At 47.6% G+C, this 15,164-nt stretch overlaps 1 protein-coding gene across 4 annotated transcripts in view; it reads right to left on the bottom strand.

Annotated features, from left to right (window-relative positions):
* The window catches only part of LOC119963255 (von Willebrand factor A domain-containing protein 2-like), a 54,033-nt gene that overhangs the window by 10,864 nt on the left and 28,005 nt on the right, over nt 1–15,164 (bottom strand). For all 4 annotated transcript variants that reach the window (XM_038792078.1, XM_038792079.1, XM_038792081.1 and 1 more), the window contains 4 exons: nt 14,724–14,779; nt 12,975–13,082; nt 2,554–2,571; nt 1,899–2,462 (listed from right to left, as the gene is read on the bottom strand). In XM_038792078.1, the coding sequence (XP_038648006.1) occupies nt 1,899–2,462; nt 2,554–2,571; nt 12,975–13,082; nt 14,724–14,779 (746 nt within the window). The remainder of the gene's footprint in view (nt 1–1,898; nt 2,463–2,553; nt 2,572–12,974; nt 13,083–14,723; nt 14,780–15,164) is intronic.

Here is a 15,164-nt window from a genome sequence, read left to right as displayed (position 1 = left end):
GGACCATCAGTTGTCAGCCAGTCTGAGAACAAGAGTGTGAAAATAGTGAACGTACTTAACCTGTTCCAGTTTCAGGGAACTAGGAGCAGGAGTAGGCTGTACATCTGGAGAGATACATGGCAGTTTTCAGTCTGAAGCTGAGACTCTAACAAGTTTTGCCCATTTAATCGATTCAAGAAACCACAGGCCTATCGCAAGAGAGAACCTAAACCAGAGGCCAAATTAACTCTATTCAGTAAAAGTGCATTATCTTTATCCATATCCAATCTTTGTGTGTGCACAAGTGTGAGACCAAGTGTGTGTGACATTCCGTTAATTTAGGATAAGTATGCGAGAATAAATAACTCTTGATTATAAACTCACAAGAGCTTTCTGCTGAATATTTAATTGGAATGCACACTCCAAGGGTAAGAAGGCACACTTCTTTCCACACAAACCAGATTGATTACGGGCAGTAAGAGAGCACACACATTCTGTCCGTGACAAATTAGAGAAATAAAAATGGAACCACGGTAGCATGGTGGTTAGCATAAATGCTTCACAGCTCCAGGGTCCCAGGTTCGATTCCTGGCTGGGTCACTGTCTGTGCGGAGTCTGCACGTCCTTCCCGTGTGTGCGTGGGTTTCCTCCGGGTGCTCCGGTTTCCTCCCACAGTCCAAAGATGTGCGGGTTAGGTGGATTGGTCATGCTAAATTGCCCGTAGTGTCCTAAAAAGTAAAGTTGAGTGGGGGGGGGGGGGGGGTTGTTGGGTTACGGGTATAGGGTGGATACGTGGATTTGAGTAGGGTGATCATGGCTCGGCACAACATCGAGGGCCGAAGGGCCTGTTCTGTGCTGTACTGTTCTATGTTCTATGAGGGGTAGCATGGTGGTTAGCATAAATGCTTCACAGCTCCAGGGTCCCAGGTTCGATTCCCGGCTGGGTCACTGTCTGTGCGGAGTCTGCATGTCCTCCCCGTGTGTGCGTGGGTTTCCTCCGGGTGCTCCGGTTTCCTCCCATAGTCCAAATATGTGCGGGTTAGGTGGATTGGCCATGCTAAATTGCCCGTAGTGTCCTAAAAAGTAAGGTTAGGGGGGGGTTGTTGGGTAACGGGTATAGGGTGGATGTGTGGATTTGAGTAGGGTGATCATTGCTCGGCACAACATCGAGGGCCGAAGGGCCTGTTCTGTGCTGTACTGTTCTATGTTCTATAGCGGTTTTACCCAGCTGGACAACAATGGAGAGACTTTTGGAGGAGGATGGTGTGGTCAAATGTGACACAATCTGCGGACGGGACAAGAAGGGATAGTCTTCCCCGTCGCACTCACATAGGATGTAATTTAGGAATTTGATAAATGGCATTTTGATACTGGAAAGGGGTGGAAACTTGATTGCAGCAATTCAAACATGGAGTTCTGGGAAGGCGAGGCATAAACATAGGAGACAAAACAGATTCAATCTTTACTTAAGATAGAAGGGGAATGAATCCACGCATTCATACCCATTGAATTTCCATATACAACTGTTCTTTCGCCCTGTGTTTGCGTGGGTGTTACCCCCATAACCCAAAAAGATGTGCAGGCTAGGTGGATTGGCCATGCTAAATTGCCCCTTAATTGGTAATAAAAAGGATTGGGTGCGCTAAATTTAGAAAACAAAGAATTTCCAGATACAGCATTAGAATTGGATACAAGCTATTTTACACAATGGGATCAAAATTTGGTGAAATTATCTTTCGTCGTCCTACTATACTTCCCATGCATCCTTTGTAGTTGTCTTTAATTAAAAAAGCCCAAACCTTATTTCTGCTGCAGCAAGTCACCTCACCTTTCACCAACCCACATTTCCCCCTGAGTTAAAATCTGTGCTAAAATGCAACTTATTAGACTCCAACCACCCAGAAAACAATAAAACTTACCAGGTGCATTAATTCCACATATTTTTGAACGGAGCTCTGACACCTTACTGTAGAGTTCCTGGGCATCATTGTATGCAAATGCCAGCTGAATATCCCCAGCTATGTGGTTTAGTTGATTTATTATACGTTTTTTTCCAACAGACAGAATAAATAATTCCTTCTCTTTCATATGTTGTTCAGGGAGTATCACCACATCATGAGATTTAGAATTGGCAAAAACCACAAGAACTTCAGGAACATCCATCCTGGAGCCTTCACTGAAACCATTTTCAGCGACATAACGGAGAGCCTTCCCTGTGAAAGTGTTACCTCCGTTAAAGGGTATGCCATCGATTGCTTTTAGCAAGTCATTGAGGTCACTGTACTGTCCCATTCCAAACTCGACATTCACATTGTCACTATACTGAGCAAACCCCACTAAGAGTTTTGTTGAAAGAGTCATGATGGATCGAAGAAGTCTTTTAGCAAAAGCTTTAGCTTGAAGGAATCCATCGAGGCCCATGTTCCATGATCCATCCACCAAAAACATCAAGTTAACAGAACAGTCCCTAATGCCGGCAGATGCTGTATGGGGAATGCAAATACATTTCTTCATGAGGACAAGGCTTCGAAATGATATCTTCCATTGAGTGAATTGTTTTAATCAGGTACTTACTCAGGTATCTGTTTCCAGCTGCGTAAAACAATAAAGGACAATTAGTGAAAAGTAATTGTTTATTGTGATTGATACATTTGCTGTTTGTGCAGATTTCCAGCAATCTTAGTCCTGTTATGAAACGTAAGTCTAGATTCTCCATTCTCCTGCCGGAGTGAAGCACTCCTGGTCTGCACTGGCACTGGGAGCAGCGCCCAGGGGCAATTTTATGCATGAAGGGGAGCTCATGGGATTCTGTTTGAATTTTGGTATTGGGCCGCCATTTTGAGGAGGCAGCCCAATACCGAGGCCTGGTGGGTGGCCTCTTCCACCCACAATACAAATCCTGACTCTCTTGCTGTCAGGTCAGTGCATCCACTCCCACCCCATCCCCCCACCACCACTATGCCCCCCCCACCACAGCATGCACCGATGTGGGTGACTCAACTCCTCATCAGACATCCGCAGCCCCCCCATCAGAACCCCTCCAGCCCCCCTCGATTACCCATCAGAACCCGCCATCAGAACCCAAGCTCCCCCAATCAGACGCCCCCCCCCCAATAGAAACCCCCATCAGAGCCACCCCCAACAGAGAACCCAATAAGACCACCCCATCACAACCCTCCCAGCTTCCCGGTCAGACCCCGCCAACAGAAACCACCATCAGACACCGTCCCTCCCCTCATCAGTGACCATGGCCGGGATTCTCCCCTACCTGGCAGGGCAGTGGGTCCCGGCGGGATGGAGTGGCGTGAACCACTCCGGCGTCAGGCCGCCCCAAAGGTGCTGAAGTCTCCGCACCTTTAGGGGCCAGGCGCTCACCTTGAGGGGCTAGGCCTGCGCCGGAGTGGTTGGCGCTCCGCCGGCTGGCGTGGACGGCCTTTGGAACCACGCCAGTTGGCTCCCGCCCCATAGCCTGAAAGCTGAAGTGTAGCTCAGGCAATTGAATGAAAAATCATTGCATTTTTACTTATCCTTTGCTAACATCTTCTGCCTCAGAAAATAAGTTCAAAACATCCGCTGTTACAAGTGTCAGAGGCTTCCTTGAAAGCCCAGTACACTTCAACATGAAATACCTTGTTAGCCATTGAAATCCATTCAATTTCATAGAGCAATACATTGCATTAGCCAGTGATTTACAGTTTTATTACACACAGACAGATATTTGATGGATTATTTATTGAACTTTCCCTTCACGCTGGAATGCATCTCCATTACCCTGCTTTGATGCTTAACCACAATGTTTATAAACACTCATGCTAAGATTGACAGGTCCTCACCACATCAAAAGCAGCTAAGTGCCTCCTGCTGTGAAAAAGAGGAAGTCAAAGCACTTAGCTGGATCAGCATGGGGGTCTGGAGAATCAGGCTTACAGCCTGTTAATCAGATACAAGTGGGTGCAAATGACCCATTTGCATCCCCCCACCAGCGCGGGGCGTGTAGCTCACTACCATTGCTGGCGGGGGACAGGAGCATAGATTTGCCCCGATGCTCGATTCTCTGCCGGATTGGGAACCCCACTACCAGTGGTGGGCGGTGGAGTATCCACCCCATAATCTGTAAGGAGGTATTAATAGTACAAATATCAAAACATGTCATTCTCAACTATTAATTCAAGACACTTTCATTGTCTTGTTTTTGTTTATTTAACCAACATAAACTGTCAGAGAACCACTATTGATATCTCCATCAATACTTGAGTTCATATCAGATTATTTGACCGACTGATGCTGTTTTCAAACCTATGGGCGCCCTTATTTGTACAGACCGAGTTTAGACCATAAGACCATAAGAGCAGAATTAGGCCATTCAGCCCATCAAGTCTGCTCCACCATTCAATCATGGCTGATATTTTTCTCACCCCATTCTCCTTATTAATCAAGAACCTATCTATCTCTGTCTTAAAGACACTCAGTGATTTGGCATCCACAGCCTTCTGCGGCAAAGAGTTCCACAGATTCATCACCCTCTGGCTGAAGAATTTCCTCCTCATCTCTGTTTTAAAGGATCGTCCCTTCAATCTGAGGCTGTGCCCTCTGGTTCTAGTTTTTCCTACCCGTGGAAACATCCTCTCCACGTCCACTCTATCTGGGCCTCTCAATATCTTTTAAGTTTCAATAAAATCCCCCCTCATCCTTCTAAACTCCAACGAGACTGAGAGTCCTCATCCGCTCCTCATATGACAAGCTGTTCATTCCAGGGATCATTATTGTGAATGGCCTCTGGACCCTTTCCAAAGCCAGCACGCCATTCCTTAGGTATGGGCCCCAAACTGCTCACAATTCTCCACATGGGGTCTGACCAAAACCTTATACAGTCTTAGCAGTACATCCCAGCTCTTGTATTCTAGCCCTCTCAACATTCTCTCAGCATTCCTAACTGCTGATTGAACTTGCACGTTAACCTGAAGAGAATCTTGAATTCGGAATCCTAAATCCCTTTGTGCTTCTGAGTTTCCCATTTAGAAAATAGTCTCTGCCTCTATTCTTACTACCAAAGTGCATAATCTCACACTTTTCCACATCGTATTCCATCTGCCACTTCTTTGCCCACTCTCCCCGCCTGTCCTTCTGCAGCCCCCTTGCTTCCTCAATACTACCTGTCCCTCTGCATATCTTTGCTTAACAGGCTATGGATAGGGATGCCCTGTTACCTTTGAAGCGCTGAGCTCTAACCCTAATGCTGAGACATGTGTACCATGTACGTGCACAGTAAGATTTCCAATCTTAGAGCCATAGGAGTGCCTGATGTGTGGAGTCTATTTTGCCTTTGCATGCAATGGGTGATTGGCTGTAATACCAAATGACATAGGGCGGAATTTTCTGATGCTTTTTCAAAGTGCCGGTTCCAGCGAGAAAAGCAGGGAGAATCCTGTTGGCGCCGTCGATGTCAAGAGCTGCTGTATATTTAATCTCTTTAATGTCCACAAGTTTCGCACCAGGCCTCTGGTGGGCTGCGTCTGATTCACTCGTCCCGCCACAACTTAATCTCTGCAATCAGTGGACGCACCATTTAAACACCTCCCCGGCATATGTTCCAAGTCCAATTGGGGAAATGGTCACCAGAAAGACCGCACAACATTTGCCAGCGAGAGCCCTCAGCAGACTTCTCGATGGGGTCGAGCAGAGGCATGAAACTCTCTACCTATGATCGGGCAGACGTCCAGCAAACAAGGTCACCAACCGCCCTGGGCGGCTGTGGCTCACTCCATAAAAGGATGGGGCTGCAGTGTCGGAAGTAAATGAATGGCTTTCTTCATGTAGCCAGAGGAAGTCATGTCTCCCGCAGCACCCCTTAACACATCTCTTTCACAGTAACTGCATTGCAATGTAAGCCTACTTGTGACAATAATGATGATTATTATTATTTTTAGTAGGAGTATTATTATCTCCACGGTGACCTGACTCCCCTCATCAGAGAAAATTTGGCCTGCAGTGCCAAGACGTCTATCTCTCTTGCCCCCTGGACACCCGGGTTTTCCAAACACTCTGAAAATCGCCACTTCTGGCTCGGGACAGCCTTCACCTTCAGAACCTCAGACATAAAGTCAGCGAACCCCTTCCAGAATCACACCACACCAGCTTCGGACAAGCACAAAACATGTGGACATGGTTCGCAGGCTCCCATCGTGCACCGCCCACATCTATCCTCCTCCCCCTCAAAGAGCCTGCTCATTCTGGCCCTCTCATATGCGCCCTATGAACCACTTTAAATAGAATAAGTCTAAGCCTAGCAGACAAAGAGAATGCATTCACTCTCCTCAGAGACTCCTTCCATAATCCAAACTCCACCTCCCTCCCCAGCTCTTCCTCCCACTTCCGTTTAACTTCTCCATTGGGGCTCCCTCACAGTGGATCAATTTCGGATAAATCTCCAACACCTGACCCTCGCCAACTCCTGTTGTCGACACCACGATGCCACGCTGCTCCAAGGCGCAGCTCCCAGCGGGATCCCTCTCCCATTTTCCCCACTCAGGGCAGGCTCGCTCTCCACCCGTCCTCCCGAAACAGAAGTCAGGTTTCTCATGCATTCTTTATTCATGAGGAAGCCCTCAGCTGAAAGCTTGTGAGATTCTGTCCACCTGTCAGTATGTGGAGAAATACATCGGGACCCCTAACCTCGGAGGAGGCAGTAGCGGCTGAGATGTGTCGTTCCCCTCTCAGTGCCCCCTGATCACCCCATTCAGTGGCAAGTCGCGCTCAGCCCTCCCATCAGTCAGAGGTCAGACAGAGTTACAGAGGATAAGAGGAGCATCGCTCTGTCCTCACTGCAAATCATCACCAATCTCCTGCATCACCTGGTCATATCGTTTTTGTGCCCTGGCCATGAATGGTGCTACCATCACGATGACCTCCTCCATGAAAAGCTGTCATGCCCTATGGTGGGGAGGTCTTTCCATCTTAGTCCCAGTCATCCCCAAATCGAGAGACTGTGTGGGCGTCCCCACCCCTGCACCCCATTTGGACCCTGGCCAACGCCCAAGGTCCTTCCTCCGCCTCCTCCGTGGGTCGTCCTTTTCTGCCTTCCACGACCTCCTCATCTGAGAAGATGTGGTGCTCCTTCATGCCCTCCTCATCCAGCTGCACTCTCTGATGCGGTGCCAGATTGTGCAGAGCGCAGCAGACCACTATGATGCAGAATACCCTCTGGGGTATGTTCTGGAGGGATCCCCCGACTGGTCCAGGCATCTTATCATAAGCAGGCCTATCACCTGCTCAACCAGCGCACGGGTAGAAGCATGGGCCTCATTTTATCAAGTCTCAGCGGATGATTGGGGCCTCTACACTGGCGTCATCAGCCACCGCCTGAGTGGGTACCCTTTTACCCTGAGGAGCCATCCCACCAGCCGCTCGTCTCCCTGGGTTACAGTTGAGATCCACGAGTGTCCCAAGATGTAACTCTCATGGACACTCCCTGGGAATGGGGCACACATCTGCATTATGCTCTTGGCATGGTTGCACACACATTGAGGGAATGGAGTCCCTTGTGGTTGATAAACTGTGCCACATGCCACCATGGGGAATGCAGATCCACGTGGGGACAGTTTATGATACCCTTTACCTAGGGCAGCCAGCTATGCGTGCGATGCCCACGGTCCTGGCATACTGGCTCGCCTGGTCCCAGTCAAAGTCTAAGTACTGGTGAGCCCTCACAAATAGCACATCCTCCACCTCCTTTATGCACTTATGTACATCAGCACCGGTCACCCGTACAGCCATGAAATAAGCTGCTGGCATAAATATTCAGCGCGGCTGTGGCCTTCAGAGCCATGGCCACAGATATCAATAGAACTGCCAGCTCTACTGGTTCCATGATTCTCTTGAACCAAAAACTGAAAGAGAATATAAATGTGAGCAATGAGGAGTCCTGACAATAACCTGAACCACAGCCCGCTCAAGATTTGGGACATCCACCCGTGCATATTCTCCAATTTGCACATGCTCCTTTCAAATGAGCCTTACTCCCTCCTCTCTCACACACTGACCATTTCCACACAGTGCCCCTCTCAACTCCACCTGACAGAAGCACTTTGACCATTGGGAGACTCAGTGGGCCAGGTGATCTCCCAAGGGTGTGGACTGAGGGCACATAGGTGCAGTCAACTGACCTGTGTTCTCACCTCACAAGGTTATGGAAAGATGAGTGTTTAGCTCGGAGTCCAATGCTTGGTGGCTCAGCTCCCAAAGAGTTAACTATTAGGCACCAATCAGTGGGACACTCATGTATTGCAATACTGACTAAATTGGCACAATTGACTTATCAAGGAGGGGTCAGGGATCTAATTAGGCAACTGGCTTCCCCCTGCGGTAGGCATGACACACCAATTCATAGATAGCAATTTCCAGTCACCTTCATCCTCAGAGGGCACCTTTATTCTCCCAGCACTCATGGGCGGTGGATTAAACAAACCTCCCAACTTGAACAATCAGCCACTTAGTGTTTCATCCCTGTTAACTTGGCCTCCATAACTAGTGGCGTTGCACATCCAGATAACTCATGCCCTGATGCTACATTTTGCAGCCTGAGGGTTGGGGTTCATTCTGACCTTAAGTCCTTCCTTACGTCCTCCCCCTGCATGAAGGTCATTTCCCCTCACGTAGCCGGTAATCACCCCTTGTCAGGATCCCTCACTATGCTCATGCAGCCTAACATTTCATGGGATCCATCCAGGGACCTCATGGTCGCCCTTCTGGTGACCCTGTGATTTTACCTGCTCCCATCCACTTTCCAGCTCCCACTCCAGGAAGGCAATCCCAACACAGAGATATCAACATAAGCCCATGATGTGGAGATGCCGGCGTTGGACTGGGGTGAGCACAGTAAGAAGTCTTACAACACCAGGTTAAAGTCCAACAGGTTTGTTTCAAACACGAGCTTTCGGAGCACGGCTCCTTCTTCAGGTGAATGGAAAGGCTTGTTCCAGAAATGTTTATATAGACACAGTCAGAGATGCCCCGGAATGCGAGCACCTGCAGGCAATCAAATCATCAAAGATGCAGAGAGAGAGGTAACTCCAGGTTAAAGAGGTGTGAATTGTCCCAAGCCAGTTCAGTCGGTAGGCCTCTGCAAGTCCAGGCTTGTTGGTGGGGGCCCTTGGGACAATTCACACCTCTTTAACCTGGAGTTACCTCTCTCTCTGCATCTTTGATGATTTGATTGCCTGCAGGTGCTCGCATTCCGGGGCATCTCTGACTGTGTCTATATAAACATTTCTGGAACAAGCCTTTCCATTCACCTGAAGAAGGAGCCGTGCTCCGAAAGCTCGTGTTTGAAACAAACCTGTTGGACTTTAACCTGGTGTTGTAAGACTTCTTACTGAACATAAGCCCAGTAAGGGGGACCCGAGAAGCACTATCTGCACAACAACCGCCAGATCCCTTGAGACCGAGAGGTCCACAGTAATGAAGCGCCCCTAAGGCCTCTGAGCAAGCCCCCCACCCCAAAATGCAAAGACTCAATCCCCACCTTCCCCCTCCCCACCCCCAGGCCTGGGTTTGACTTATCTGGGTGTCCAAACCCCACTCTGATGCACCCTCTCTATTTGACACCCTGGAGGGTGATGCCGACCTGAGCACTCACCTCCAATATTTCCTTCAGAGGTGAGGTCACTAGGTTCTCGTTTTTATACAGCTGATGTAAATCCTATCAGCGTGATGTCATTCGGGGCTGCAATGAATATTCAGCGAGGGAGGAAGCCCCGGAGGGCTCACTAATTATATACTAATAATAATAATCTTTTTTATTGTCACAAGTAGGCTTACGTTAACACTGCAATGACGTTACTGTGAAAATCCCCTAGTCGCCACATTCTGGTGCCTGTTTGAGTACACAGAGGGAGAATTCAGAACTCACGGCTGGTACAGGAATTGAACCCACGCTGCTGGCCTTGTTCTGCATCACAAACCAGCTCTGTCGCCCACTGGACTAAACCAGCCCCCAATGCATTTAAATGAGGTTCCTGACCTTCTTGAGGGGGGAACTTCGCTTTGTCACAGGCAAGAAGAGCGGAATATCACAAAATGGGATCGCGCCAGCGAGAATTGCCTTTCCCGACTCTCGTGAAATTTTGTGCCTACGTCGCCATTCTTGCTGACGACTAACACGGGCTCAAACTTCCACCCATAATTTCCAATGCACGTCATTCTTTTCTGGCCTTATGCACTCTTTTTATACTGAGCTAACAATCTCTGAACTAAAGTAACAAAGGGCCTCATATCCAGCATTCCCAAACAATCACAGAGCGAGGGCCTGAGAGAAGGAATCTGAATGGCTGAATTCTACAGCCGGAATCTTTTCCCCTGGGTTGGGAGCACAGTCAGAAAAATTCCCAGCTTCACGAACACAACCCGGGAAGGTCGGATGTTTGGTTCCAGCGGGAAGAGGGAAAATGGAAGTTATGGTGGGTGACCCCAGAATGCGTGTGGAGGAAGCCGGGTCCAGACGTGGGGTGGCAGAGGGCTTGCCTTGGTGCACTGGCAGTGTGAAGTTTAATAAAACAACAAAACATCAAACAGACCTCACCCACTCCCCATGTCTCATCCATGCCAACCCATACCACCTCATGGCAACCACTCACCCCCCATGTCCCCTCATACCCGCCATGTGGTCGCTGCAGCTTGGATGCAGTGCTGAAAGAGGTTGAATAACCTCATGAGGGCAGGAAAGATGAATGGCGTTCCACTTTCAGGTGCCAAGCCCCACACTTTGCCTTTCCCAGTATCCTCCAATGATGTGCAGGTTAGGTGGACTGGCCATGCTAAATTTCCCCGAGAGTCCAAAGATGTGCAGGTTTGGTGGGGTTACTGGGATGGGGTGGGGTTACTGGCATGGGGTGGGGGAGTGCGGCCTGGGTGCAGTGTTCTTTCGGAAGGGTGGTGCAGACTCGATGGGCTGAATGGCCTCCTCTGCACTGTAAGGATTCTACGATTCCTCAGAACAAACACACCTTGTAGATCTGCTCATTCCACACTCTCCAGGCAGCTCCTCAAATCAACATCTGCACAGTCAACACCCACCTACACCTTCACTAATACCTCAGTGTCCCCTCCACTATTGGGGTCATTCCTTCCTCCAAACAATCCATTTCTCACATTTATTACAGTTTTCTCATGTTGCAGAAAAGGAGCGTGCACAACTCGAGGGAGAGGCCGCATTCCGGGGCTGGCTTTCAAGCAGTAGCTATCTTGACAACCATTGATAATGGGTGGCTGCTGGATCCATAACGAAGGAGGTCTTGTTCCAGGAGGCTGAAAATGTCAACAATTACCTGCCATGGAAGCTTGAGCCTCCGAAGTATCTGGTGCTTAGACATGGCAAGAAAGCTGAACTTTTGCCTGTAGACCCTGTGTTGGGGGCATTACCTCCTTGGAGCTGGATCTTTGTGTCCATCCTCTTTGTAATGTGGAGCAACATGTGGTCAAGGAGAAAGCAACCAGTGATTTTGGTGTTTTTCCTGCTCTTACTCATTAAAGGAGTATTGTAGAGTGACAACATTAAGCTGCCCCCTGGCTGCAGGGACAATTGAGAGAAGGAAAGTGCAGATCAAATGAGTTGGGGAAATGACTCTCAGAAATCTGGAAGTCACCTGTGAATCAGCTAAATCACCCTCTCATGCCAAATGCAGTGAGAGAAAACCTCTCACATAGGCAGCCCAGCAGCTATGCACTTGAACAATGGCTTTCCAGTGTGTTCTCACCTTGGTCACCCTGCCGAGTTCCACAGAGCTCGGGAATCACATTTTCTGGCTGCTAAAACCAGAATCCATAGAATCTCTGCAGTGCAGAAGGAGGCCATTCAGCCCATCGAGACTATACCGACCTTCTGAAAGAGCACCCTACCCAGGCCCACTCCCCTGCCCTATCCCCATAACCCGACCTAACCTGCACATGTTGTGTTAAATTCACAATTAATTGCCTATTTAAATATTGAAATTACTTTCCCAACTGTTCCATGTGGATTTCCTACTCCTGTCCAAATTTGCCCTGGTTAAAGCTGGAGGTGGGTGGGATCCTGTCAGGTTTCTGACCCAAGGCCACTTTGCAGTAATTTAGCCATTCCTGCCCACACGTGAACCCTTGGCTGTTAAAACTAAATTTCTGTCCAAAATGTTTGAATTAGCAGAATCATTTTCAGATTGAGACCTGTAAATTTTATTGTTATCCATTGCTGTGAACCATATCCAAAATCATTGGGATTTGACAGTGTGCTGCTGGCATTGTTCTGCATTACAAGCCAGCTATTTAGCCCACTGTGCTAAATCAGCCCCTGATATGGGAATTGAACCAGCGCTGTTGGCATCACTCCACTTCCCAACCTAACCTTCTAGTCAACTGAGTTAACCGACCCCCCGGTACAGAGATGTAATTGTTGCAATTGCTGAATTAGCCTGGGAGTATCGCAGAGATTCCAAGATCTGGGAAAGGTGTGTGAGAGATTTGCCTGTTCAGCTGCGCAGAATTTTATTCAAATGCTTTAGGAATTTAACAAAAAAGCCACGCAGAAGGAAAAAAACAGTTTGGACCAATATTCTGATTTCCTCGTTTTACTGTTCTTTCCATCAGTTTGAGCTCTGATGAAACTCCAGGAAATACAATCAAACCTTAAGACCGATTACCTTCTTAAAATCCGCGAGAAGGTAACAATAAAATATTTCAAGTTAGATTACAGGATGAAGCGATTCATCTATGACAATGAATAGGCCAAAACATGCTTGGCACTATATCTGAGATCAGAAACTATCTATCAGTTCTTGCTCTGTGTCCTTCAATCCATTTTCTCTCCTGTAACATGTAGAATTGTCCCTTGACCCCTTTCAAATGCTTCACTTCCCTGATGTTATTCACTGCCTTATTTCAGAATGCTAGCACATTCTAACTGAAAATTCACCCAATTGAAAATAAAGGGCAAGTCCTTAGTTCAGGAAATCGCCATATATACTCACTGCAGTGTTTGTCCCCTCCATAACCAAGAGGGCACAAACAGCTGTACTCATCCACAGTCTCCGTAACACAAGTTCCTCCGTTATGACATGGGCCTGAATCACAGGGATCTACAACAATATACAGAAAAGAGGGAAAGTCGCATTTCATATTTGTGGCATGGCAAAAGAGAGATGAGAATAATGACAAAAATACAAACGTTACAGTCATTTCAGGTATGTAATGAACGGTTGATTTGTTCAAAGATACAGGAATTTATCAAAAGTATTGGAATCCACAGGGGATAAGGAATATTTATCACAATGAAAACAAGGATAGCATTCTCACATAAACAGAAAATGCTGGGACTATTAACTTGCTGAGGATTTCCAGCATTTTCTGTTTATTTTCCAAATTTTTAGCTTCCGGATAATTTTGCCTGTTTTATAAAGTATGTCCTCCTCATTGACGACGAGTCTCCATCAAAGTACTTCCACCTCTTCTTTGGACCTCTCCATATTTTCCCTAGTCAAGCAAATGGACGTGAATTCTGCTCTCAACATCTACCAATGTGACTGAAACACGTGCAATCTCAGGTTTTCGATCCACATTGATCATATCTCCTTTGCTGTCCTCTGTTAAACAGCTCCTGAAGATACAATAACCCAGATAACTCGAAGCAGATCAAAGGAACCAAGATTGACATTCATGCTTTCTAATGAATATGATTCCAAACATTCTCTTTTCCCAACGGCATCTTTGTTAATCTGACGATAATCAAGTGACAAGTTCCTCTTTCTCATCTAAACTCAATCGCTGTAACAAAGAGCTGGATGTTATGTTCACCCACTGGCAGGTTTGAAGGCAGGCAGCTTGTTAAATCCAGCAGGAGACCTGCCCACCTGTCCCTGCACGCCTGTCCCTATTTTATTGGCGTTGGAGGTCTCCTCAGCCAACCCACATAAGATCCTCATCTAGCCGTTGCTGGGATTTAACGGAGGAGGGTGAGGCTTGGGTCAAGCAACCAGTCCCTACGTGGGCTGGGGGTCAGCAGGAGGGTGGTTCCTCTTTTCAACAATCCCCCTGGGCCCACCAGAGGCTGCCTCTCACAAGATACCCCCCCCCCCTCCAGTTTTCCCTCCCCAATCCCATTGACTTCTCAAACCCCAGATCACTGGTCCCCTCCACCCTCCTTGCAATGGTTTGCCAACTTGGCACCCGGTGAGATCCCCAAACACCGACCAAAATCCCAATCCAATGTTGCACGCCTCCGTCACCAGGTGCTGGAGAGCTGCTGACCAGCCGGCAGCTCTCTGAGGCAGGGCTTTGTGGCCTAGAAGGGTGGAAATCCCACCTCCAGCTCATAAGTGGTCATTAAATGGCTGCAGGGCAGCCCTTGGCTGACTGCACGTGACTCTTTAGCTGAGGGGAGGCGGCGGGGAGTGGGATGGGGGGGCGGAGTCCACAACTTCACATAATTCAGCCCCAAGAATCAAACAGATGCTAGCTACTCCCTGCAGAAAGGAAGGCAAAGGCAGAAGGCAAATTATTCAAGATACATTCATGCAACATCTAAATAGGCAGTTGCTACATGGCAATGTTGGGAAACATTTTTTACCTCGAGGAAACCTAAAAAGGTGGAAAGTGAAAAAGTAAAAAACAGCAGGACAACTTGGTGCTTGGAAAAGATAGAGTAATACTTCCACAGGGAATCTGTAACTTTGGCTGAGAATTGGAAGAATCCTGCAGAAATTCCAGGCAGGTATATTTACCGGGACAGATGGTGCGATAACAGCGACTCTCAATCTGACTGTATGTTCTTTTCCAGCTGAATGGATGAGAAAATCCAACGATTAAAACAAAGTAGCCATATTTCACTGTGATCTTTTAAAACTGCCACTATGTATTAGCCTTTACAAATCTGATTCTAATTATCTCTTTACCATTGTTGCATTGCCACTCCAAATTGGTATATAATCAGTAAATCAACCAGCTGGTATTTAACTATCGTGTGATCAAACTGAGTTCCCAACCATAATATCTGAGAATCTTTGCCTGACACGGTACATAACTGTAGCAGTCGCTTCATAGTGCAATTGTGTATGTTGATTGGGTTGGAAGAGTCACAGTGCAGTGCAAGTTAGTTTGAATGTTGCTTGTCTTGTCACGTCAGTCCAATTGTTGACAATGAGAACATGCAAAGGAGAATAAAA

This window comes from Scyliorhinus canicula, chromosome 3 (assembly GCF_902713615.1).
Source record: "Scyliorhinus canicula chromosome 3, sScyCan1.1, whole genome shotgun sequence".
In the NCBI taxonomy this organism is placed as follows: Eukaryota; Metazoa; Chordata; class Chondrichthyes; order Carcharhiniformes; family Scyliorhinidae; genus Scyliorhinus; species Scyliorhinus canicula.
The sequence above is the reverse complement of the archived record's forward strand: the minus strand, read 5'-3'. Positions and strand labels throughout refer to the sequence as shown.